Genomic DNA, 27,993 nt, shown 5'->3' with positions numbered 1-27,993 from the left:
GGCGGTGGATGGGTTGGGCTGCTTTGTCCTGGATGGTACATAGGAGGAGTAGGCCATTCAGCCCCTCGTGCCTGCTCCGCCATTTGATAAGATCATGGCTGATCTGTGATCTAACTCCATATACCTGCCTTTGGCCCATATCCCTTAAAACCTTTGGTTGCCAAAAAGCTATCTATCTCAGATTTAAATTTAGCAATTGAGCTAGTATCAATTGCCGTTTGCGGAAGAGAGTTCCAAACTTCTACCACCCTTTGTGTGTAGAAGTGTTTTCTAATCTCACTCCTGAAAGTTCTGGCTCTAATTTTTAGACTGTGCCCCCTACTCCTAGAATCCCCAACCAGCGGAAATAGTTTCTCTCTATCCACCCTATCTGTTCCCCTTAATATCTTATAAACTTCGATCAGATCACCCCTTAACCTTCGAAACTCCAGAGAACACAACCCCAATTTGTGTAATCTCTCCTCGTAACTTAACCCTTGAAGTCCGGGTATCATTCTAGTAAACCTACGCTGCACTCCCTCCAAGGCCAATATGTCCTTCCGAAGGTGCGGTGCCCAGAACTGCTCACAGTACTCCAGGTGCGGTCTAACCAGAGTTTTGTATATCTGCAGCATAACTTCTGTCCCCTTGTAGTCTAGATATAAAGACCAACATTCCATTTGCCTTCTTGATTATTTTCTGCACCTGTTCATGACACTTCAATGATCTATGTACCTGAACCCCGAAGTCCCTTTGGACATCCTCTGTTTTTAACTTTTTACCATTTAGAAAGTACCCTGTTCTATCCTTTTTTGATCCAAAGTGGATGACCTCACATTTGTCTACATTGAATTCCATTTGCCACAGTTTTGCACATTCACCTAATCTATCAATATCACTTTGTAATTTTATGTTTTCATCTACACTGCTTACAATGCCATCAATCTTTGTGTCATCGGCAAACTTAAATATGAGACTTTCTATGCCTTCATCTAAGTTGTTAATAAATATTGTGAATAATTGAGGCCCCAAGACAGATCCCTGCGGGACTCCACTAGTCACATCCTGCCAATGTGAGTAACTTCCCATTATCCCTACTCTCTGTCACCTTTCGCTCAGCCAACTTCCTAACCTAGTCTGTACTTTTCCCTCTATTCCATGGGCTTCTATCTTAGCTAACAGTCTCTTATGTGGGACCTTATCAAATGCCTTCTGGAAGTCCATATAAATAACATCCATTGACATTCCCCTGTCCACTACTTTAGTCACCTCTTCAAAAAATTCAATCAGGTATGTCGGGCACGACCTACCTTTCACAAATCCATGCTGGCTCTCTCTGATTAACTGAAAATTCTCGAGGTGTTCAGTCACCCTATCCTTAATTATAGACTCCAGCATTTTCCCCACAACAGATGTTAGGTTAACTGGTCTATAATTCCCCGGTTTCCCTCTCTCTCGTTTCTTAAAAAGCGGAGTGACATGTGCAATTTTCCAATCTAGAGGGACAGTTCCTGAATCTAGAGAACTTTGAAAGATTATAGTTAGGGCATCTGCAATGTGTTCACCTACTTCCTTTAAAACCCTGGGATGGAAACAATCTGGTCCTGGGGATTTGTCACTCTTTAGTGCTATTATTTTCTTCATTACTGTTGTTTCACTTATGTTAATTTTATCAAGTCCCTGTCCCCGATTCAATATTAGTTTTCTTGGGATTTCCGGCATGCTATCCTCTTTTTCGACTGTAAATACTGACGCAAAGTAATTGTTCAACATGTCTGCCATTTCCCCATTGTCAATGACAATATCCCCACTTTCAGTTTTTAAGGGACCAACACTGCTCCTGACCACCCTCTTTTTCCTAATACAACTATAAAAGTTCTTTGTATTGGTTTTGATATCCCTTGCGAGTTTCTTTTCATACTCTCTTTTTGTAGCCCTTACTATCTGTTTTGTGACCCTTTGTTGCTCTTTGTACCTTTCCCATTCACCAGGATCTGTGCCATTTTTTGCCTTTTTGTATGCCCTTTCCTTATTTCTTATACTGTCCCTCACCTCTTTAGTTGTCCATGGCTGTTTTTTTTGGCAAGTAGATTTCTTGCCCCTCAGGGGTATAAACCGATTCTGTATCATGTTAAATGTTTCTTTAAACATTTCCCACTGATCATCAGTCGTTTTACCCATTAACAGATTTGCCCAGTTTACTGTGGACAGTCTCTGTCTCATCCCATTGAAGTCGGCCTTTCCCAAGTCTAGAATCTTAGCAGCTGATTCACTTTTTTCCCTTTCAAACACTACATTGAACTCGATCATGTTATGATCACTATTGGATAGATGTTCACGAACAGTTAAGCCGTTAACTAAATCTGATTCATTACTCATTACTAAATCTAGTATGGCTTGTCCCCTTGTTGCCTCGAGGACATACTGCTGTAGAAAACTATCCCAGACACACTCAAGAAATTCACTACCTTTCTGACAGTTGCTAGTCTGCTTTTCCCAATCTATGTGAAGGTTAAAGTCCCCCATTAAGACCACTATGCCTTTGTTACACGCTTGTCTAATCTCTGCATTTATACAATCTAGCACTTCAGAGCTGCTGCCAGGGCTCCTATATACAACTTCCACTATAGTCTTAGATCCTTTCTTATTTCTCAATTCTCTGTTGGCTGCTTATCTCTCATTATATCCCCCTTTATCATTGAAGTGATTTCATCTCTAATCATTAAGGCTACTCCTCCCCATCTTCCATTTTCCCTATCTCTCCTGTAGACCTTATAACCTGGTGTATTTAGTTCCCAATCCTGACCATCCTGCAGCCATGTCTCAGTAATAGCTATCATGTCATACCCTCCAATTTGAATTTGAACCTGTAGTTCATTTAATTTATTCCTTATACTCCGTGCATTTGTATATAGAACTCTTAGTTGGGCCACACACCCTAGCCTGACCTTCAGCTTTGATGCTGGGTTAATCGCCTTACGCCTTCTAGTTTTTATTTTATCTGTCGTGCCTAAAGTACACTTTCTTTCCGCTGCACTACGCTTTTCCCTTTCACTTGTTCTTGAACAACTGTTTGTACTATTTGTATTGTAGATTTCCCCTGGGTCTTCCCCTCTCTTGCTGCTCTCAACTTTATTCCCTTCTGACTCCCCGCTCAGGTTCCCATCCCCCTGCCACTCTAGTTTAAACCTTCCCCAACAGCACTAGCAAACACCCCCGCGAGGACATTGGTCCCGGTCCTCCTCGGGTGTAACCCGTCACGCTTGTACGGGTCCCACCTTCCCCAGAACCGGTCCCAATGTCCCAGGAATCTAAATCCCTCCCTCCTACGCCATCCCTGCAGCCACACATTCATTCTGTTTATTCTCCTGTTCCTATACTCACTAGCACGTGGCACTGGTAGTAATCTTGAGATCACTACCTTTTGAAGTCCTGCTTTTTAATTTATCTCCTAACCCCTTAAATTCACCTTGCAGGACCTCATCCCTTTTTTTACCTATGTCGTTGGTACCAATATGGACCACAACTACTGGCTGTTCACCCTCCCCCTCCAGAATGCCGTGCAGCCGCTCCGTGACGTCCTTGACCCTAGCACCAGGGAGGCAACATACCATCCTGGTGTCACGTTTGTGGCCGCAGAAATGCCTATCTGTTCCCCTTGCAATTGAATCCCCGAACACAATAGCCCTGCCACTCTTCTTCCTCCCCTCCTGTGCAGCAGAGCCACCCGTTGTGCCCCGAACCTGGCTCTTGCTACTTTCCCCTGATAAGCCATCTCCCCCAACGGTATCCAAAGCAGAATATCTGTTTGAGAGGGAGATGGCCCCAGGGGACTCCTGCTGTACCTGCCTAGCCCTTTTACTCTGCCTGGCGGTCACCCATTTCCTTTCTGACTGCGTAGTCTTTACCTGCGATGTGACCACCTCACTGAACGTGCTATCCACGATAGTCTCAGCATCGCGGATGCTCCACAGTGAATCCACCCGCAGCTCCAGCTCCGAAAGACGGTTAGCCAGTAGCTGCAGCTGGATACACTTCCTGCACACATGGTCGCCAGGGACACTGGTAGTGTCCATGACTTCCCACATAGTGCAGGTGGAGCATATCACGGGTGCGAGCTGTGCTGCCATGACTTGCCTTAGACTCTCCTCCCGCTCTAGATCTCTCCTTTTATACTGTGCTCACCTCTCAGACTCTCTTGCCTCACCCGTGATTTCGCACAGTAGTTTTCTCTTGTTGCAGGTCTGCTGCTGCTTTTATTCCCCAGTCTCAGTCTTCTACTGCTCAGGTCCACTGCCGCTCTGGGGAAAAAGTTAGGAAAAACAAGGCAAAGCAGCACCTCCTTCCCCCAACTCCCACACTTACCAAACTCTCAGCAGTTCACACTGTGTTGTCCGCACACTGTGCTGTCGCACTGACAGGCCCCTGTATTTCTACAGTTTGTGACTCAGATGAGTCAGGCCTGCCCCACCTTCAGGTACCAGTTTAATCTAGCTAACCAATTAACTTACTACAGCAGCTCTCTGCTGAAGCCTGACAGAAACTTAGAAATTTAAACTTTAAAATTGAACTTAAACAGTTGAAAGCAAATATGCACTAGATTTTAAAGAGATTAACCCTTAAACTCCCACACTTACCAAACTCTCAGCAGTTCACACTGTGTTGTCCGCACACCATGGTGTCGAGCTTCTTGAGTGTTGTTGGAGCTGCACTCATCCAGGCAAGTGGAGAGTATTCCATCACACTCCTGACTTGTGCCTTGTAGATGGTGGAAAGGCTTTGGAGAGTCAGGAGATGAGTCACTCGCCACAGAATACCCAGCCTCTGACCTGCTCTTGTAGCCACAGTATTTATATGGCTGGTCCAGTTAAGTTTCTGGTCAATGGTGACCCCAGGATGTTGATGGTGGGGGATTCGGCGATGATAATGCTGTTGAATGTCATGGGGAGGTGGTTAGACTCTTTCTTACTGGAGATGATCATTGCCTGGCACTTGACTGGCGCGAATGTTACTTGCCACTTATCAGCCCAAGCCTGGATGTTGTCCCCGTCTTGCTGAATGCGGGCATGGACTGCTTCATCATCTGAGGGGTTATGAATGGAACTGAACACTATACAGCATTTATGAGATAATTTTGTTTAGTGATAAACTGAACTGATGGACACAAAGTCCACTGAATATGCCAACTAATGGATACCTTACCCAATTGCAATGGATCTAAAAGGGGACAAATACTGTTTATAAAATAGTTTAGATAGAGTTTGCTATTTTATAGGCACAATGCTTATCTAGCTCTATAATGGATCTAAACAAAATTCAGTCCAACTTGCAAATAGTTAAAATACTGCAACATTGTGATAAGTGGTGATTAGGTTTTTCAGAAACAGAATAAGTAAAGCTAGCGTCTTTTCACGTGGAAACACTTCCGAGCACTTCGCACAATTTAAGTGCAATGACTACTATGTTGGCAAGGTTATGCTAATATTGCACAAGGTTGATATGAAATTGTTTCTATCCAGGCATGTATAAAGCCAGTGAACAAATTTACTTGTTGTTACAGAGGCTCTGACAGAGTTTCTAACGGAAGTGGCATCTGCTGCCCCCAGCATGCCTTTCTACTATTACCACCTTCCTGAATTAACTGGAGTATCTTGTAAGTATCAAAATGAACAGCATAGACTCTGAGTCCAACATGAAGACTCTCTAAAGTCTAACATAACTTTGATTCATTGCAGTAAATGTTGTGGAACTGCTAGATGGGATTGAGAAAAGGATTCCAACATTCCAGGGGTTGAAGTTCACCAGCAGTGACTTATTGGACTTTGGTCAATGTGTTCACAAGTACAAGGATAAATTTGCTTTGCTGTATGGAAAAGATGAGGTATGAAAGTTTTGATAGTTCATAATTAACACCATCTCATTTTTAATTAAATCGGTCAACTAGCATTTTTTTGGAATAGTGATAAGACATATGTACATAACAAATTGAGAAACTTAAGGAATGGGAAGCCTTTGGAAAGGAGGACACTCATACCTCTACCAAGAGAACAGATTAAGGGGGAACCATATCTGTATCAAAACCACTTCACATTGCATACTGAAGAGATCACTGTGAGCTTGGTGACTTCGAGTTTGTACATTTGTTGCAAGCAGTAAGAACAAGGTTGTTTAGATCATTTTTTTTCTGGGTGTGTATGTATCCCAGTGTTTGGCATCAGGTTGTTGCACCTGCCTGGTGGCAAGGTTATGGAAGATGACCCCCATCAGAAATGATCTTGCATTCTCTCTGCCTGAGCTTGACAAAGTTCATGTGAGTGTGATAATATGCCAGGGAAAGATGAGTAAACATCCTAGTTTGATATAGATGTGATTGTCCTTGGGTTGTACTCTCGATAGGAATGTGGGTGTCCTTTTTCTTTTGTTACCTGCTTTCTGAAGGATTCCTGTTCCTTGGATTTCTTGATGTGCTGTGTAGGTTTGCCCTACCATTGCCCCAATAAGGATTTTAATTTTGTATTGTGTCTCCTTTTTTCTTTTTGTTGATGGTCCTTTAGGCTCTCTATTTTGGGAGAATACACTGAAGGTGTGGATGAAGAGAAAGACTTAAAGGTTCAAATACATAATTCTCTGAGAGTGCCTGTACAGGTAGATAAAGCCATAGAAAAGGCCAACAGCATTTGGGCTTTATAAATAAGGACATTGAGTACTCTAGCAAAGATGTAATAAATTTGCACAAAACATTGGTTAGGCCATCGTTGAAGTACTGTGTGCAATTTTGAGTGCCCAATTAAAGAAAAAAAATTGAAGCCATGGATGATGCCAGGGATGGGAAACTATAGTTGTGTTTCAAGCCTCTCTTCAAAAGGACTATTTTCACTGGAGCAGAGAAAGCTAAGGGGAGATTTATTACAGGTTTTTAAAACTATGAAAAGTTTTGATAGAATGAAAAGGGAAAGACTACTTCCTCTGGTTGGGGAGTCGGTGACAAAGCGCCACGAATTTAAAATTATCACTAAGTGGGGAGAGAGGTTAGTAAAAATGTGTGAGGGTTATTGAAGCATGGAATGCTATGCTACAGGCAGTGGTTGAGACCATTGGATTATTTAAGGGAAAATTGGATAAATATTAGCACAGGAAGATACAGGACTATTGGGAAGAACATGGGGCAGTCGGATTTGTTTTGGATTGGTCTTGCAAGGAGCTGGTACAGACATGATGGGCCAAATGGCTTCCTTCCGTGCTGAAAACATCTGTGGTTTTATTTGGCAGCTACTGTCATTCCTGATTTCCCCACCCCCCTGCTGAGTTTCTTATAATCTTACACTCACTGTGTCCTGTAGTAGTAGTAGTAGTAGTAGTAGTTCTCACAATACTCCACATTGATCCTGGGAAATATGATAATTGATAAGTTTGTAACTTGACAGTTTATTGCTAAATATTGATGGTTTGACTTTCCTGTTTAGACTTACAAGTTTATTTCTAATTGGCTTTTTACCATCTGTATTTGGTACAGGTTTATTCTTGCAAAACCTTTTTCTAAGAAGTTTTTTCACTTACCACAATGAGCAGAAGCCACAAAACAATAGCATATAATATTAGAATGATCTACTTTATAAGACACTGTATGTATAATATTTATTTCATAAATATTAATTACATTTGAATTAACTCTTCATTAAATCAGCACCAAGGACAGCAAGTTTTGGCCTCCAGCATTAATTAAGGTCACTTCCGGGCAATCATTTGTCTCTCATAACTGGATAACTGCGTTAATATTTGTTTTTTTTAATACTGAGGACTAACCCAAGAGAGTTTACATGTGACTAAAAGTAGGTCACGCCCTTATCAGTGGGATGAAATGCTTGTTATGTTGGATTATTACCACCTTTCTGAATTAACTGGAGTATCTAATATCAGGCTATTTGATAGAAGGGCGCATCAGAACCAAACCTAATCCTAACCTCACCTGATGTTCGTATGTTTCCAGCATGGAATCTGTGTACGGTACAGTGATCAGGATTTTCCCCTCCGTAGGCCAAGGGTGCTGAAAACAATGTAGCACACACCAGCAGAGATCAGCTAACTTATCAAACCTAGGACATTCCTGATCTGCATGACTCAGTTAAACACTGAACAATGCATTGTCCATCTGAGCTATCAGGGCTTTAACAGATGGCATGAGTAATTTTTCAGCCTACTGCAGTTAGGAGTGTAACAACAACTTGCATTTATGTAGCAACCTTTTTAACGTACAAAATGTCCCAACGTGCTTTACTGAGGCATAAGGTAAAACAGATGCCAATCCAAAGAACGAACAGTTAGGAGATGACCAAAAGCTTGGTCAAAGAGGTGGGTTTCAAGAAGAGTCTTAAAAGGATAGATGGAAGAGTTTAGAGAGGGAATAGAGTGTGGGGCCCAGGCAGTTGAAAGTACTGCCATTGATGTTGAGGCTAAAGGGTGGGGTGGAATGGGCAAGATTGAGGAGTTTGGGGGGTTGTAAGGTGAGGCCATGGAGGGATTTAAAAGCAACTGAGAATTTTAAATTTGAGGCAGTGGGGCACCAGGAGCTAATGTAGGTCAGCGAGGATGGGGTGATGCATGAACAGAACTTGGTGCGGGTTAAATATGAGCAGAAAAGTTCTTTATGAGCTGAAGCTAACGGAGGGTGGAGGATGGGAGCAATTGAGCTTGGGGTTAATTAAGGCATGAATGAGGGTTTCAGCAGCAAATGGGCTGAGGAAAGGGGCAGATGCTCTTGAAAAGGTGGAAGTAAACGGTCTCTAATGGAAAATCTTGGGTGAAATATATAGGGTTAGTAACCTATGTGTTATAAAACTAAAGGAATTATTAAATCTATTTTAGAAACCTTTATTAGTCTTCATTTCAAGGAGGCACTATATCATTACATATATTTAATTAGAATATTATATTATAATCTAGCTAATATAGAAGTAACTATCAAGCAAGACTACAGATTAACAAAATTCTTATCTCCCTCCCTCCCAATAGAGCAGTAAACATGGAATGACTTGATAAGTTTGTTTTTTATTACATGGAATACTTCCCTATCAAAGTTAATGAATGTTATGTCAATTAAATCATCAAATTAAACCAACATCACTAAAACAGATCATCTGGCCATGTATCTCATTGCTGTTTGTGGGTCTTTGCTGTGCGCAAAACACTTGCACAATTCCCTACGTTATCATAGTGACTACACTTCAAAAAGTACTTAATTGGCTGTAACGTGCTTTGGGAGGTCCTGAGGTGGGGTAAGGTGCTATATTAATGCAACTCCTTTCCTTTAAATCCTCTGTATAAAGGAACTGAATGATTGATATATTTGGTTATGCGAAGGGATTGAAGGTTACAGGAATAAATAGAGACATCGATCTATTACAACACCTTCAGCTGACCTCGGAATTGTTACTCTGTCAGGAGACTGATTAAGTTTGAGCCCACAATTGTACAAATTTTTTGCTGTCCTTTGGAAGAAAGATGGTTTTGTTTTGTTATCTTAAACCTATTTTATGGTTGTGTCTCCCCTAAAATTATTCTTATTGATATCTGGTTTTGCAAGATCAAAGTCTTGCCTTAAGTGTCCATCAGTTTGCCTTACAATTATGTAGAACAGAAGTGTCCAAGCTTTTTGTCTTTGGGCTGTTTAGATGAATACCATGGAGCCTTAGGAGCCACATTGATCTCAACTTTCTATGTTCTCATTAACTTGCATATATCTCAGGTTGCTAATACCAATAGACTTTGGCGTTCTGATTTAGGATGTATCCACCAAAAGGGCAACAGTATTAAGAATGGTCCTTTTCCAACCTGTAGACCCATGTAAATTCAAAAAGGAGAATCCAGCAAGTAAGAAATAAAAGTTTCTATTATAACTGGGTTGCCAAGGTTTCATGGACTACTTGTTGGACACCCCTGCTAGGTTATAGACCAGTTCTAAACTAAGCTTTTGTTCTCCAGCTACTCTTCTCTGCAATGGTAATAGGAGCAACTGGAGCTGTTGGCAGGTAAATCTTTAATTTTTTTTTCTCAGATACTATGTGCAAACCTCCTATTCCAAACAGTTATACAATGTATGAAATTTCATTAAATTGTTTGCATAGCCTCATTAACAGGGCCACTATTTTTTGGTGACCAGGTAAGTTAATTTTGTATTATCTAAGATTCTGGGAATCACACTAGTGTTTTGGGGATTGTGTTCTGCAATTCTATTCATTTTGCCATTAAGAACCACAAACCCTTGCCTTAATACTAAAAGGAGTGTCTTGGGGTTTTTATTTTTCATTGGTGTCATGATGCATTATATTTGTGAAGGTGTTTTTTATTTCTCAGGTACTGCTACCTTTTAGCATATATCCTCTTCCAACCCAATGACCTGTAAATTACTCTGAGCAGCGAACCAGCAATGGTCGCAGCTCATTTAAATTCACCCATTAAGTTACCGCGTTCTTTTTGATGGCAACTTCCTTGAAATCCGAATTCAAAAACAGCAGCGTTCTTTCCCGGGCTGTGTGAGCGGGGAAAGGATCTCTATGTCCCCTCAACTAATCAGCTTGAAGCAAGCCACGCTGTGAGAACCAGGAAGTGAAACTCAATTGACACAGTGTAGACTAGATGGGTACGGTAGCATAATGGTTATGTTACTGGATGAGTAATCCTGGACTAATAATCCGGAGTCATGAGTTCAAATCCCGCCACTGCAGCTGGGGAATTTAAATTCAATTAATTAAATAAAATCTGGATTTTAAAAAAAAACTAGTATCAGTAATGGTGGCCATGAAACTAGGGGATTGTCATAAAAACCCATCTGGTTCACTAATGTCCTTTTCAGGGAAGGAAACCTGCCGTCCTTACCTGGTCTGGCCTATATGTGACTCCAGACCCACAGCAATGTGGTTGATTCTTAATTGCCCTCTGAAATGGCCGAGCAAGCCGCTCAGTTGTAAAATCTCGCTTAAAAAAAGTCATAATAAAAATAAAACCCGACAGACCGCTAGGCACCGGACACGACAAAGGCAAACTAAGCCCAGTCGACCCTGCAAAGTCCTCCTCACGAGCATCTGGGGACTTGTGCCAAAATTGGGAGAGCAGTCCCACAAACTAGTCAAGCAACAGCCTGACATAGCCATACTCACAGAATCATACCTTTCAGCCAACGTCCCAGACTCTTCCATCACCATCTCTGGGTATGTCCTGTTTCACCGGTAGGACAGACCGACCAGAGGTGGCGGTAGAGTGATATACAGTTAGGAGGGAGTAGCCCTGGGAGTCCTCAACATTGACTCTGGACCCCATGAAATCTCATGGCATCAGGTCAAACATAGGCAAGGAAACCTCCTGCTGATTACCACCTACCATCCTCCCTCAGCTGATGAATCAGTCCTCCTCCATGTTGAGCACCACTTGGAGGAAGCACTGAGGGTAGCACGGGCACAGAACCTACTCTGGGTGGGGGACTTCAATGTCCATCTACTGACCAAGCTGGCCGAGTCCTGAAGGACATAGCTGCCAGCCTGGGCCTGCGGCAGGTGATGAGTGAACCAACACGAGGGAAAAACCTACTTGACCGCGTCCTCACCAATCTACCTGTCGCAAATGCATCTGTCCATGACAGTATTGGTAGGAGTGACCACCGCACAGTCCTCGTTGAGATGAAGTCCCTTCTTCGCACTGAGGACACCATCCAACGTGTTGTGTGGCACTATCACCGTGTTAAATGGGATAGATTCAGAACAGATCTAACAGCTTAAAACTGGGCATCCATGATGCGCTGTGGGCCATCAGCAGCAGCAGAATTGTATTCCAGCACAATCTATAACCTCATGGCCCGGCATATTCCTCACTCTACCATTACCAACAAGCCAGGGGATCAACCCTGGTTCAATGAGGAGTGCAGAAGAGAATGCCAGGAGCAGCACCAGGCGTACCTAAAAATGAGGTGCCAACCTGGTAAAGCTACAACTCAGGACTACATGCTTGCTAAACAGCGGAAGCAACATGCTATAGACAGAACTAAGCGATTCCACAACCAACGGAACGGATCAGATCAAAGCTCTGCAGTCCTGCCACATCCAGTCGTGAATGGTGGTGGACAATTAAACAACTAACGGGAGGAGGAGGCTCTGTAAACATGGTGATGGTGGAGTCCAGCACGTGAGTGCAAAAGACAAGGCTGAAGCGTTTGCAACCATCTTCAGCCAGAAGTGCCGAGTGGATGATCCATTTCAGCATCCTCCCGATATCCCCACCATCACAGAAGACAGTCTTCATATTCTTCGATATTAAGAAACGGCTGAGTTTTTTTTTATTCGTTCATGGGATGTGGGCGTTGCTGGCAAGGCCAGCATTTATTGCCCATCCCTAATTGCCCTTGAGAAGGTGGTGGTGAGCTGCCTTCTTGAACAGCTACAGTCCTTGTGGTGAAGGTTCTCCCACAGTGCTGTTAGGAAGAGAGTTCCAGGATTTTGACCCAGCGACGATGAAGGAACGGCGATATATTTCCAAGTTGGGATGGTGTGTGATTTGGAGGGAAACGTGCAGGTGGTGTTGTTCCCATGTGCCTGCTGCCCTTGTCCTTCTAGGTGGCAGAGGTCACTGGTTTGGGAGGTGCTGTCGAAGAAGCCTTGGCGAGTTGCTGCAGTGCATCCTGTGGATGGTACATACTGCAGCCACAGTGCGCCGGTGGTGAAGGGAGTGAATGTTTAGTGTGATGGATGGGGTGCCAATCAAGCGGGCTGCTTTATCCTGGATGGTGTCGAGCTTCTTGTGTTGTTGGAGCTGCACACATCCAGGTAAGTGGAGAGTATTCCATCATACTCCTGACTTGTGCCTTTGGGGAGTCAGGAGATGTGTCACTCGCCGTAGAATACCCAGCCTCTGACCTGCTCTTGTAGCCACAGTATTTTTGTGGCTGGTCCAGTTAAGTTTCTGGTCAATGGTGACCCCCAGGATGTTGATGGTGTGGGATTCAGCGATGGTAATGCCGTTGAATGTCAAGGGGAGGTGGTTAGATTCTCTCTTGTTGGAGATGGCCATTGCCTGGCACTTGTCTGGCGTGAATGTTACTTGCCACGTATCAGCCCAAGCCTGGATGTTGTCCAGGTCTTGCTGCATGCGGGCACAGACTGCTTCATTATCTGAGGGGTTGCGAATAGAACTGAATACTGTGCAATCATCAGCAAACATCCCCATTTGTGACCTTATGATGGAGGGAAGGTCATTGATGAAGCAGCTGAAGATGGTTGGGCCTAGGACACTGCCCTGAGGAACTCCTGCAGCAATGTCCTGGGGCTGAGATGATTGGCCTCCAACAACCACTACCATCTTCCTTTGTGCTGGGTATGACTCCAGCCACTGGAGAGTTTTCCCCCTGATTCCCATTGACTTCAATTTTACTCGGGCTTCTTGGTGCCACACTTGGTCAAATGCTGCCTTGATGTCAAGGGCAGTCACTCTCCCCTCACCTCTGGAATTCAGCTCTTTTGTCCATGTTTGGACCAATGCTGTAATGAGGTCTGGAGCAGAGCAGTCCTGGTGGAACCCAAACTGAGCATCGGTGAGCAGGTTAATGGTGAGTAAGTGCCGCTTGATAGCACTGTCGACGACACCTTCCATCACTTTGCTGATGATTGAGAGTAGGCTGATGGGGTGGTAATTGGCCGGATTGGATTTGTCCTGCTTTTTGTGGACAGGACATACCTGGTCAATTTTCCACATTGTCAGGTAGATGCCAGTGTTGTAGCTGTACTGGAACAGTTTGGCTAGAGGCGCGGCTAGTTCTGGAGCACAAGTCTTCAGCACTACAGCCGGGATGCTGTCGGGGCCCATAGCCTTTGCTCTTAGTGACGGTGAGCGTGTTCGGCTCACTGTTGTTTTACGAGCAACTTCTGGCAACGTCTGGGTCAGTTTGCCTCTGTTAATTTCCTTCGTGGAATGTGAAATTGGAGAACCTGTTTTTTTTTCTGTTTGTTAAGAAGTAAAACATTTTGTTTGTTTGGTATGGCAGGATTTTGCATGTGCTTTGCAACTTTTAGAGCTGTAAATGTAATTCAATGCTAAAGCATCAATTGGTGGTGGCATTACTTTTACTTGGATTGAGGGGTAATTCTGTGAGGCGCCTTTCCTAACATGGAACGTCGCTAGTGACCAATGTGGCAGAGGAGATAGAGCTACAAAGCTGTGGCTCCAATTTTCCTACCTGTGCTCACTAGCAGCTCACAAAATTATTGTATATTTGTGGATCTCCTGTTGCCTTGCTCATCGTAAGTAAAATAATATGGCCTCTGTCACCTGTGTTGCTGGTTCTTTGAGCTCTTCTGGCTTACTGTCTGTTTTATTTTCTGCTTCTGTTTCTGTCCTCCATCTCTTATTTGATGCCTTTATGCTTGTCTTTTGGTTCACACTTGTGTTTTTCTAGTTCTCTTTGGGTTGTCTTTCTGGTTTTTATGTCTCTTGTTTTCTGTCTTTTTTCCTTTTTTTGTGGGTTGAGTTTTTGTCCACGGTTGGTTGGAAGATGGGAGTGAGATCAGGACCATATATTCATATCACAGGTGGGCACTGAATTGGGGCTGGAGGCTGCATTTTTGGGTGGCGATTGTAGTGGACAGTGTGAGTGCACATTATTATTGTGCTGCTTGTGGTAGCTGGAGGTTGGGAGAAGGATTTGGATCCAAAAGCCAAATTTTTGTTGTGGCATGGATGGGGGTGATTTCATAAAGGGAAAAAAACTAGTGTGAAGGGGATAGCTTTGTGGTCCATAGTGCCACAGGAGCTGGGAGGACTGAAAGATGATTATATGGGAAATTTAAACCACACCAACCTATACCTAATACCCAGGCATGATGGAAATAATGTGACATGATCTTCTAAGTATAGGAAGGACGTTGTGTATAAAAGGTTTAATGTACTCGTGGAATTCCTATTGCATTCTGATGAATGTCAGAGACTAGAATGACCAGGGGTAATCATGGATATTGCAGCAAGCCTGCTTGATTCTCTGAAGAGACTTGTGTTGTTTTAATTGTAACTGTGTGAAATGTTAACTTTTCATTGAAGAAACTTAAATAATCTTGTTTTAAGCCATAATATTTTGAAATAGCTAATCAAAGTCTGGGACATTTGGCAGATGATGCTGTGTGGAAATTAAGCCTGTGTGTGAACAAATGCCCTTGTGAGAAATGCTAAGGTTGGATGTATGAAAGGGGTCTGTGGACCTGTAAGTTGCATGACTCAAAGTAGAATGGCTATTGGAAAGAGAAAGCAAAGTAGTTGATGTTTACCATTGCTGATTGCAAGGACACTAGCAGTAAAGGGGCGTCATCTGCTCGGACAAGTGTAATTAAGTTCACATGAAAGCTGAGAAACCAGGGACAGCAGAGCCGTCACATGGCAGAGACAATAAAGGGAAAGGGTCTACACCTGGGCGGGGAACAACAATGAATCTTCCAGAGGAAAGAAAGCCTAGCTTGGCATAGTTCGCAGGACAGAGATATTCATTGTGTCCTATTGGTAAGGTTGCCCCATAGCGGGAATGTCGTGTGGTGTCCTCTTACTTCTATGGTCATATTGCTCCTTTGCTGGTACTTGGGGGGCGATTTTTGGATGGCGGGTTGGGGGCGGGGGGGATCTCCTACAATGGCGGAAAGCCGGAATAGGTTCGGAGCCTGGCTCCAACCCGCTGACTTCCGAGTTCCCCAGAGACACGTTCGGATTCGTGCACACCTCCCGAATGCGGGACTCCCACCGGCAATTAAAGCCAGCGGGATGATAATTTACATAGTTTAAGAGATAGTTGAGGTATTGAGAGACCTCATCGAGTGGAAATTTTGGCAGGGTTGCAATTTTGAAGGATGCTCGGCGTGTTTTCCGTGCTGAGAGAAACACTCCCCTTTGTAGCAGACGTATTTCAGCCAGCAACCAGTGGGAGCTGCAAAGGATTATTTGACAGGGAAGGGAGAAAACCTCATTTATTGCAGCAGGGCACTTTGTCACTTCAGACAAATTTTTGACTGCAAGACCTTTGTGTTTCCACTCAAAATTCTTAATTTATACTGAAAACTCTACTGTGCAAACATATTTACCTACTCTGCGAACCCCCTCAAACTCACACCATCAGGATGGGAGGGCGCCATGGCTTCATTCATCACTTCATCGTCAGACGAGCAACATTACCAGTATCGGCAGGCACGCCATCCACTTCGGCCACGTGGTGCTCCACAACACAGTGCTGCGCCACAGGCACCTGCACAACAGCACGGAGGGCAACAACAGAGAGAGCGACGTTGCAGGGGGCACTACCCTCGCAACAGAGTCTACAGACCGAGGCTCAGCTTCCTGGACCTCTCTGAGGAGCAGTGCATACGGAGGCTCAGACTCGGTCGCCAGGTAGTCGCAGACGTCTGCAGTCTCCTTCGTGCCGAGCTGCTTCCAGCTGGCCTGAGCAGCATCTCCTTACCTGTCACTGTCAAAGTCACCACTGCCCTCAACTTCTTCGCCTCTGGATCCTTCCAGGGTGCCACTGGGGACATTGCCGGGGTCTTTCAGTTGTCTGCACACAAGTGCATAAGGCAGGTCACCGACAGCTTGTTTCGCAGGGCCTCGCAACACGTCAACTTCCCCATGGATGACCTCAGCCAGACGGAGAGGGCAGTGGGATTCCATGCTGTGGCTGGCTTCCCACGGGTGCAGGGTGTAATCGATTGTGCCCATATAGCAATACGAGCATCTCCACATGAGCCAGGACTGTTCATCAACAGGAAGGGCTATCACTCCATCAACACTCAGCTCACTTGTGACCACCACAAGAGATTCCTTCACGTGTGCGCCAGATACCCTGGCAGCTGTCACGATTCCTTCATCCTCCGGGAGTCCAACATCCCGCCCCTCTTCTACGCACCGAACACCTGCAAGGATTGGCTCCTCGGGGACAAGGGATACCTCGTGCACACGTGGCTCATGACACCTCTGAGGAACCCCACCACCGAGCAACAGTGTCGATATAACGACAGCCACGTCGCTACCAGGTCTACAATTGAGCATGTTATAGGGCTGCTCAAGATGCGCTTCAGGTGCCTTGATCGTTCTGGGGGAGCGCTTCAATACGCACCAGACAGAGTGGGACGCATTATAGTCGTCTGTTGTGCCCTGCACAACATGGCACAGCAGAGAGGGGTGCCGCTGGAGGATGCCTCATCCACATTGAAGAGGAGGACGAGGCAGAGGAGGAGCAACACATGGGCAGAACAGCAGCTCACCTGGCTGCTCGTGAGGCCAGGGAGTCACTGATATGTGAACAGTTTTCCTAATATCAGACAGTGTGAAGAGTCCAGTCCTCACCACCTGGACAGAGCAGCGGCCACAGCAGCGCCCCCCCCCCCCCCCCCCCACCACAGCTGCACAAAACAGTCCTGCAACTACACATACACTCACCGTAGAGTGACCCAATGGGTGACATCAAGTGTGGGCGTTCATGGTGAACCTCATGAAAGGGCTTTATTACACAAGCCAGTCAAGAATGGCCAAGACATGGCAGTAGTGGTGACAATAATATTTAATGTGCAATTAACAAAAAGCAAATATTAATTTTTTTTTTAAATGACCAACCGTCAAACACCCTTGTGCATCCCCTTTGTGCTCACAAAACCTTCGCCTTTCGCTTACGACTACTCCTACGTGGTGCCTCCACTGTGGCTGCAGCAGAGGTTGTGGCAGGTTGCTCTTGTTCATGCCCTGACCGATGAGATGCTTTGGGCCTACACCCTCTGGGTTTTGGTGCCCGGGAGGGCCCTTCCAAAGACTGCTCCACCTGCACCTGTGCAGGGGCAGACTCAGCCACCTGGAGAGGAGGCAGCATTGGTTGAGAGAAGACAGAGGGTGGTTGTAGAGGGTTGTTTTTCAAACTGGATGCCTGTGTCCAGCGGTGTGCCTCAGGAATCGGTGCTGGGTCCGCTGTTATTTGTTATTTATATTAATGATTTGGATGAGAATTTAGGAGGCATGGTTAGTAAGTTTGGAGATGACACCAAGATTGGTGGCATTGTGGACAGTGAAGAAGGTTATCTGGGATTGCAACGGGATCTTAATCAATTGGGCCAGTGGGCCGATGAATGGCAGATGGAGTTTAATTTAGATAAATGTGAGGTGATGCATTTTGGTAGATCGAATCGGGCCAGGACCTACTCCGTTAATGGTAGGGCGTTGGGGAGAGTTATAGAACAAAGAGATCTAGGAGTACAGATTCATAGCTCCTTGAAAGTGGAGTCACAGGTGGATAGGGTGGTGAAGAAGGCATTCGGCATGCTTGGTTTCATTGGTCAGAACATTGAATGCAGGAGTTGGGATGTCTTGTTGAAGTTGTACAGGGCATTGGTGAGGCCACACTTGGAGTACTGTGTACAGTTCTGGTCACCCTATTATAGAAAGGATATTATTAAACTAGAAAGAGTGCAGAAAAGATTTACTAGGATGCTACCGGGACTTGATGGTTTGACTTACAGGGAGAGGTTAGACAGACTGGGACTTTTTTCCCTGGAGAGTAGGAGGTTAAGGGGTGATCTTATAGAAGTCTATAAAATAATGAGGGGCATAGATAAGGTCGATAGTCAAAATCTTTTCCCAAAGGTAGGGGAGTCTATAACGAGGGGGCATAGATTTAAGGTGAGAGGGGAGAGATACAAAAGGGTCCAGAGGGGCAATTTTTTCACTCAAAGGGTGGTGAGTGTCTGGAACGAGCTGCCAGAGGCAGTAGTTGAGGCGGGTACAATTTTGTCTTTTAAAAAGCATTTGGACAGTTACATGGGTAAGATGGGTATAGAGGGATATGGGCCAAGTGCAGGCAATTGGGACTAGCTTAGTGGTATAGACTGGGCGACATGGACATGTTGGGCCGAAGGGCCTGTTTCCATGTTGTAACTTCTATGATTCTATGATTCTATGAGAGGGGGGCAACGGGTGCGAGTGGGGGCGCTTTCACCATCTTCCCTCCCCTGGGCCAGGCTCACACCACTCCTACCACTCTGCTGGACGACTGTTTGGAGGACATGTGTGAAGCCTTGTAAGACTAGTACCGGAGTATCTGCCTGCCTGTTTAAGGTGGCAGAATGTCGTTCACCCTGAGTCCGAAGGGCTGTTGTCAGGGCCTCAATGGACTCATTGGTGAGCCGTGCTTGAAGCTCCATGGAGGCTAGCCTTCCCTCCATCGCAGACATTCTCGCTCTTACCTGCGATACTATCTCACAGATGTCCTCCCTTACCTGTGCCACCAGCCCACTTATGCAGGTGTTGGGCTCTTCCATCCTCTGCGCGATTGTGGAGAATGCACATGGCACCTGTTCCAGCACCTCGCAAATGTGCCGCTGCCCCTCGATCATTCTCCTTTTCATGGATGGCCCCCAGGGTTCAGCATTTCTGGTCAAGCTGAGCAGAGCCTGGAGAAGAGTGCTCCCACCGATGCGGACTCTCCACAGCTGTCCCTGCCACCAGTGTCTGCTCGTGCTCACGTGTGGTGACTCACCATGTGCGACCCCAACTAACTGAGGAAGGGGACCCACCAAGGTGTGTGTATCTGCGCTGGTGGATGGCTCTCTCAGATGTGATGGTGCCCCCTCAGAGGCCGGCAGGTCCTCTGAGGAATCGCCCTCTGCCGTCACGGTGGCCGCTGAAGGCCCTGTAAGAGAACAGAAGGCAATATTAAGCATGATGACAGATGTTGAGGTGCTGAAGATGGCAAGGCATGTTAACATCAATTGCTATTGTGTATGCTGAATGTTAAAGTTCTGTCATCAGAGGCACTCGAGGCTGCGGCTCAGTTCCAGCGCCTCCTGCTCTGCGTCTGAGGACCACGAGATGTTGCGGCCCCCCCTCTGGTCCTCGCCCTCTCCCATGCACTCCGGGCTCTCTTCGATAAGGGGAAAAAGTAGAGAGGCGTGAGTGATGGTGACGTGGCCAACCGCTGAATGCATTGTTTTGGGTGAGGCTAACCGTGAAAGAGATGCATCAGAGGGTGAGTATGAGACAGAGCCATGACATTGTATGAGGATTGGGTTGAGTGGTAGTGGTGGGATGAGTACTGGGGAGGTGAGGATGTGGTGAGTAAGTGCAGGTAAGTTGAGGATGAGGTTAGAGTGGGTGTGAGGAGTGATGTGATAGATAAGTGTTAGCAGTGCCGAAGGAGTTGTGGGGTGGGGGCGGTGATGTGGCAGACGGAATGTAGGAGAATGAGTAAGTGTACTCACTCGCTTTGGCTGACCTAGTTAGGTCATTGAAACGCTTCCCGCACTGTATCCAGGTGCGGGAGACGTTGCTGCTGCTGATGACGACCTCTGCCACCTCGAGCCAGGCCTTCTTGGTGGCAGAGGCAGGCCACTTCCTCCCTTCTGCCGTGTAGAATACATCCCCCCTCCTCCTCCACCCCATCCAGTAGCACCTGGAGTGAGGCATCACTGAATCTAGGAGCAGCCTTTCCCCTGGGCTGCTCTGTTGTGTAATTTTGGGTGTTTGCTCCAGCTCGACAGCCTGTGATGCAGGTGCGCGGTCCGCCCGCTGCGCAGGTTTCCGATGGGAAACCCGGTAGCCATGTTCAGTGGCTCCAATTTACCCGCAATCGCGTGGGAATGGACGTATTTTACTGGGCGGGTTACCCACGCGCATGAAGTCGGTCATAAATAAAGATTAAATTGATTTTTTTTTAAGTACATACATATGTGTAGTTATGTCTGCTTCTACAGGCCAGAACTCAAATTGTCCGTGTGGTGGATAGTGAGGAAGAAAGCTGTAGACTGCAGGAAGATATCAATGGACTGGTCAGGTGGGCAGAAAAGTGGCAAATGGAATTCAAACCGGTGAAGTGTGAGATAATGCATTTGGGGAGGGAAAATAAGGCAAGGGAATACACAATAAATGGGAGGATACTGAATTGTAGAGGAACAGAGGGACCTTGGAGTGCATGTCAACAGATCCCTGAAGGTAGCAGGACAGGGAGATAAGGTGGTAAAGAAGGCATACGGGATACTTTCCTTTATTAGCCGAGGCATAGACTATAAGAGCAGGGAGGTTATGCTAGAACTGTATAAAACACTAGGCTACAGCTTGAGTACTGCCTACAGTTCTGGTCACCACATTACAGGAAGGGTGTAATTGCACTAGAGAGGGTGCAGGAGAGATTTACGAGGATGTTGCCAGGACTGGAGAACTTCAGCTATGAGGAAAGATTGGATAGGCTGGGGTTGTTTTCTTTGGAACAAAGGAGGCTGAGGGGAGATTTAACTGAGGTGTATAAAATTGAGAGGCCGAGATAGAGTGGATAGGAAGGACCTATTTCCCTTAGCAGAAAGGTCAATAACCAGAGGGCACAGATTTAAAGTAATTGGTAGAAAGGTTAGACGGGAGTTGAGGAGAAATTTTTTCGCCCAGAGGGTGGTGGGGTCTGGAACTCACTGCCTGAAAGGGCGGTAGAGGCAGAAAGCCTCATCGCATTTAAAAGTACTTTGATATACACTTGAAGTGCCGTAACAACAAGGCAACGGACCAAGAGCTGGAAAGTGGAATTAGGCTGATTAGCTCTTTTTTTAACTGGTACAGACACGATGGGCTGAATGTGTCGTAAATTTCTATGATTCTAATAGACCATTTGGTTAGCAGTTGCACTTGCAAGTAAAAGAATATGGTCTCTTTTAACCTGTCTCTCAATTTCTCTGTATTGCTGTTTCTCTCTCACTATCTTTCCTTTTCTGCTCTGTCTCTTTTTCTCTTTTTTTAGGGAGAAAGTGATTTAAGGAGAAAGAGAGAAGAGGAGACAGAGAGCAAAAGGGAAAGAATTTAATATTAGTTCAATCTTCAAATAAAAAAGTTGAATAGTGTTTTGTTGCCCAGTTAGAAAAATGTTAGTTGCTTACACTTGTGAAACTGAGATTGTAATTCCTAATGTTAAGCTACAAGTTCACAAAGTAACTAACTTTTTTATGTCATTTTTGAGGCCGTTTGATTTCAATTTCACAAAACAAACTGAATTGTGGAATGTGATCCCAAAACACATTTATAAAAAATGAAATTCAATGTAATAAAAATGAATATATTCAGTCAGCTTGAAACAGTGGCCTTGGTCATAGGCCTTTTACTTCGTGCTGTTTTTCATTAGTATGTTGTTTTGAAACTGTTCATCAGCTTCTCTGTTTTGTAAGCTACCATGTCGCATCTGGTTACTGGATTGCAGTGGCTGAACCTAAGTCTAAGTTTCAGTGATGGTCTTTTCTTTGCCATCTTCACATTGTTCTCCAGCCAGTCCATCAGTAGACATTCTGGGACATCGATTTCTCCAGATATGTTCACATCAGTCCTCCTCCATGTTGAGCACCACTTGGAGGAAGCACTGAGGGTAGCAAGGGCACAGAATGTGCTCTGGGCGGGGGACTTCAATGTCCATCATCAAGAGTGGCTTGGTAGCACCACTACTGACTGAGCTGGCCGAGTCCTGAAGGACATAGCTGCCAGACTGGGCCTGCAGCAGGTGGTGAGCGAACAACATGAGGGAAAAACCTACTTGACCTCGTCCTCACCAATCTACCTGTCGCAGATGCATCTGTTCATGACAGTATTGGTAGGAGTGACCACTGCACAGTCCTCGTGGAGACAAAGCCCCGTCTTCACACTGATGACACCGTCCAACGTGTTTTGTGGCACTACCAACGTGCTAAATGGGATAGATTCAGAACCGATCTAACAGCTCAAAACTGGGCATCCATGAGGTGCTGTGGGCCATCAGCAGCAGCAGAATTGTATTCCAGCACAATCTGTAACCTCATGGCCCAGCATATTCCTCACTCTACCCTTTCCAACAAGCCAGGGGATCAACCCTGGTTCAATGAGGAGTGTAGAAGAGAATGCCAGCAGCAGCACCAGGTGTAACTAAAAATGAGGTGCCAACCTGGTGAAGCTACAACTCAGGACTGCATGCATGCTAAACAGCGGAAGCAACATGCTATAGCCAGAGCTAAGCGATTCCACAACCAACGGATCAGATCAAAGCTCTGCAGTCCTGCCACATCCAGTCGTGAATGGTGATGGACAATTAAACAACTACGGGAGGAGGAAGCTCCGTGAATGTCCCCATTCTGAATAATGGCAGAATCCAGCACGTGAGTGCAAAAGACAAGGCTGAAGCATTTGCAACCATCTTCAGCCAGAAGTGCCGAGTGGATGATCCATCTCTGCCTCCTCCCGATAGCCCCACCATCACAGAAGCCAGGCTTCTGCCAATCCGATTCACTCTACGTGATATCAAGAAACGGTTGAGTGCACTGGATACAGCAAAGGCTATGGGCCCTGATAACATCCCAGCTGTAGTGCTGAAGACTTATGCTCCAGAACTAGCCATGCCTCTAGCCAAGATGTTTAAGTACAGCTACAACACTGGCATGTGATGGAAGGTGTTGTCGACTGTGCTATCAAGTGGCACTTACTCACCAATAACCTGCTCACCGATGCTCAGTATGGGTTCCGCCAGGATCACTAGGCTCCAGACCTTGTTACAGCCTTGGTCCAAGCATGGACAAAAGAGCTGTATTCCAGATTTGAGGTGAGAGTGACTGCCCTTGACATCAAGGCAGCATTTGACCGTGTGTGGCACCAAGGAGCCCTAGTAAAATTGAAGTCAATGGGAATCAGGGGGAAAACTCTCCAGTAGCTGGAGTCATACCTAGCACAAAGGAAGATGGTAGTGGTTGTTGGAGGCCAATCATCTCAGCCCCAGGACATTGCCTTGAGGAACTCCTGCGGCAGTGTCCTAGGCCCAACCATCTTCAGCTGCTTCATCAATGACCTTCCCTCCATCATAAGGTCAGAAATGGGGATGTTCGCTGACGATTGCACAGCGTTCAGTTCCATTCGCAGCCCCTCAGATAATGAAGCAGTCCGTGCCCGCATGCAGCAAGAGCTGGACAATTTCCAGGCTTGGGCTGATAAGTGGCAAGTAACATTCGTGCAATGACCATCTCCAACAAGAGAGTCTAACCACTTCCCCTTGACATTCAACGGTATTATCATCGCCGAGTCCTGCACCATCAACATCCTGGGGGTCACCATTGACCAGAAACTTAACTGGTCCAGCCCCATAAATACTGTGACTACAAGAGCAGGTCAGAGGCTGCGTATTCTGTGCCGAATGGCTCACCTCTTGACTCCCCAAAGCCTTTCCACCATCTACAAGGCACAAGCCAGGAGTGTGATGGAATACTCTCCACTTGCCTGGATGAGTGCAGCTCCAACAACACTCAAGAAGCTCGACAACATCCAGGACAAAGCAGCCCGCTTGATTGGCACCCCATCCACCACCCTAAACATTTACTCCCTTCATCACCGGCGCTCCGTGGCTGCAGTGTGTACCATCTACAGGATGCTTCTTCGACAGCACCTCCCAAACCTGCGACCTCTACCACCTGGAAGGACAAAGGCAGCAGGCACATGGGAAGAACACCACCTGCACGTTCCCCTCCAAGTCACACACCATTTCTTCTTGGAAATATATCACCGTTCCTCCTTCATAGCTGGGTCAAAATCCTGGATCTCCCTACCTAACAGCACTGTGGGAGAACCTTCACCACACGGACTGCAGCGGTTCAAGAAGGCGGCTCACCACCAACTTCTCAAGGGCAATTAGGAATGGATAATAAATTCTGGCCTTGCCAGCGACGCCCATATCCCATGAACGAATAAAAAAAAGCCACTGAAATAGATTTTTTTTAAAAAAAGCAAATACTGCAGATGCTTGAATTCTGAAAACAAAAATAGGAAAAGGTAGAAATACTCAGCAAGCCAGACAGCATCTGTAGAGAAACAGAAATCAGTCAGTTGACATCTAAGACCTGAAACGTGAACTGACTGACCTATTTCTCTGCAGTTGCTGACTGACCTGCTGAGTATTTCCATACTTTCCTGTTTTTGTTTTCATGCTTTCAATGCTGCCTGCAGATAGGACATTGAGTGTGGTGTGTGTGGATTTTGACCTAACCATCCTATCCCCATTCAAAAATGAGATACTGAAATGTTACATCTGGCTGTAGCCAGATGAACCATAACTGTTGACGGTGGTAGAGTTTTAATTTCAATCAAATTTGGAATTTAAATGCATAATGGATGCCTGAAAGGTAGTCTAGTTCTTTCCTATGAGATGATCAGCTAATTTCAGGATAATTTCTGAACATTAGATGCGTAGGAACAAAAACTTTAAATGTTTTTCCGGTCATTTATTAAACAGTTTAATTGGAGATTTAATTCTTGAAGATCATACTAATTGCTGTTTTCCTTCAGCACATACAATTATTTTGGGAATTTATGCAACAAAATGCTGGCTGCAATTGAGAGAGAAGACTACAACTTGGCCAGGGAGCACCAGGTAAACTAATTTTCCAGATTTCCTCCATTTATATTTTTACTTTTACCAGATTAAAAAAAACACTAGCTTTTAATCAGTATTGCACTTTCAAAATCTCGTGAGAAAATTGAAGGCTCTCAACCTCCATTTTCTCCTCCTGTTTGGTGTTCCAAGTCAGATTCCACATGTACGTTGACGATGCCCACTTCCACCTCGTCACCATCTCCCTCGATCTCTCCACTGTCTCTGGTTTGTCCGAGGATGAACAAAAATTTCCTCCAACTAAATAGTGGAAAGACCAAAGCCATTGTCTTTGGTCCCTGCCGCAAACTCCGTTCCGTAGCCATCAACCCCATCCCTCTCCCTAGCCATTCTCTGAGGCTGAACCGGACCATTCGCAACCTTGGTGTCCTATTTGACCCTGAGATGAGCTTCCGATCACATATCCCCTCCATCACCAAGACCATCTACTTCCACCTATGTAACATCACCCATCTCCGCTCCTGCTTCAGCTCATCTGCTGCTGAAACCCTTAACTGTGCCTTTGTTACCTCTAGACTTGACTATTCCAACGCTCTCCTGGCCAGCCTCCCATCTACCAGCCTCCATAAACTTGAACTCATCCAAAACTCTGCTGCCCGTATCCTAACTCGCACCAAGTTCCTTTCTCCCATTACCCCTGTGCTCACTGATCTACATTGGCTCCCGGTCTGTGAATGCCTCGATTTTAAAAATTCTCATCCCTGTTTTCAAATGCCTCTATGGCCTTGCCCCCTTCTATCTCTATAACCTTCTCTAGCCCTACAACCCTCCGAGATCTCTGCGCTCCTCCAACTCTTACTTCTTCCGCTTCCCCGATTTTAATTGCTCCACCATTGACGGCTGTGCCTTCAACTGCCTTGGCCCTCAGCTCTTGATTTCCATCCCTAAACCTCTCCGCCTCTCTACTTCTCTCTCCTCCTTTTAAAGATGCTCCTTAAAACCTACCTCTTTGACCATCTGTCCTTATATCTCCTCATGTGGTGCCATGTCAAATTTTGTTTGGTAACGCTCCTGTGAAGTGCCTTGGGATGTTTTACTACGTTAAAGGCACTATATAAATGCAAGTTGTTTTTACGAACATACGAACAAACGAATCAAGAGCAGGAGTAGGCCATTTGGCCCCCCGAGCCTGCTCTGCCATTTGATCAGATCATGGCTGATCTGATTACGACCTCTTCCTACTATAACCTTTGACTCTCTTGTTAATCAGAAATCTATCTAACTCGGCCTTAAAAATATTCAATGACCCTGCCTCCAACGCTCTCTGGGAAAGGGAGTTCCACAGACTCACAACCCTCAGCGAAAAAAATTCTCCATCTCCGTCTTAGATGGGAGACCCCTTATTTTTAAACAGTGACCTCTAGTTCTAATCTCTCCCACGAGGGGAAACGTCCTCTCAGCATCTACCCTTCTAGTCCCTTCAGGATCTTATATGTTTCAATAAGATCACCTCTCATTCTTCTAAACTCCAGTGTATACAGGCCCAACTTGTCCAACCTTTCCTCATAAGATAACCCCCTCATCCCAGGAAACGGTTGAGTGAATCTTCTCTGAACCGCCTCCAAAGCAATTATGTCCTTTCTTTAAATAAGGAGACCAAAACTGCACACAGTATTCTAGATGTGGTCTTACCAATGCCCTGTACAACTGTAACAAAACATCTCTACTTTTATATTCCATTCCCCTTGCAATAAATGACAACATTCCATTTGCTTTCCTAATCACTTGCTGTACCTGCATACTAACTTTTTGTGATTCATGTACTAGGACACCCAGATCCCTCTGTACCACAGAGTTCTGCAATCTCTCTCCATTTAAATATACTGCTTTTCTATTCCTCCTGCCAAAGTGGACAAGTTCACATTTTCCCACATTATACTCCATCTGCCAAATTTTTGCCCACTCACTTAACCTATCTATATCCTTTTGCAGACTCCTTATGTCCTCTTTACAACTTACTTTCCTACCTATCTTTGTCATCAGCAAATTTAGCAACCATACATTCGGTCCCTTCATCCAAGTCATTGATATGGATTGTAAATAGTTGAGGCCCAAGCACTGATCCCTGTGGCACTCCACTCGTTACATGTTGACAACCTGAAAATGACCCATTTATGCCTACTCTGTTTCCTGTAGGCTAACCAATCCTTTATTCATGCTAATATGTTACCCCCTGCACCATGAGCTCTTATTTTGTGTAGTACCCTTTTGATGTGGCACCTTGTCAAAAGCCTTCTGGAAATCCAAGTACACCACATCTACAGGATCCCCTTTATCCACATTGCTTGTTACTTCCTCAAAGAACTCTAATAAATTAGTTAAACACGATTTCCCTTTCACAAGGCCGTGTTGACTCTGCCTGATTGCATTGAGATTTTCTAAGTGCCCTTCTATAACCTCTTTAATAATAGATTCTAGCATTTTCCCTATGACAGATATTAAGCTAACTGGCCTGTAGTTTCCTGCTTTCTGTCTTCCCTCCTTTCTTGAATAGAGGAGTTACATTCGCTATTTCCCAATCTGATGGCATCCTTCTAGAATCTAGGGAATTTCGGAAAATTAATACCAATGAATCTTCCATCTCTGCATTG

General features: G+C 45.3%; 1 protein-coding gene across 5 annotated transcripts in view; it reads left to right on the top strand.

The window, feature by feature from the left end:
- npl (N-acetylneuraminate pyruvate lyase (dihydrodipicolinate synthase)) overlaps positions 1 to 27,993 on the top strand; it is a 68,445-nt gene that overhangs the window by 28,488 nt on the left and 11,964 nt on the right. For all 5 annotated transcript variants that reach the window (XR_010963875.1, XM_067990477.1, XM_067990478.1 and 2 more), the window contains 4 exons: positions 5,540 to 5,632; positions 5,715 to 5,860; positions 9,958 to 10,004; positions 25,297 to 25,381. Coding sequence is in view for 4 of the 5 variants with exons in the window: in XM_067990477.1 (XP_067846578.1) it covers positions 5,540 to 5,632; positions 5,715 to 5,860; positions 9,958 to 10,004; positions 25,297 to 25,381 (371 nt within the window). In the remaining variant the exon portion in view is untranslated. The remainder of the gene's footprint in view (positions 1 to 5,539; positions 5,633 to 5,714; positions 5,861 to 9,957; positions 10,005 to 25,296; positions 25,382 to 27,993) is intronic.

The sequence above is a fragment of the Heptranchias perlo genome, chromosome 9 (genome assembly GCF_035084215.1).
Source record: "Heptranchias perlo isolate sHepPer1 chromosome 9, sHepPer1.hap1, whole genome shotgun sequence".
Taxonomy (NCBI): Eukaryota; Metazoa; Chordata; class Chondrichthyes; order Hexanchiformes; family Hexanchidae; genus Heptranchias; species Heptranchias perlo.
The sequence above is the reverse complement of the archived record's forward strand: the minus strand, read 5'-3'. Positions and strand labels throughout refer to the sequence as shown.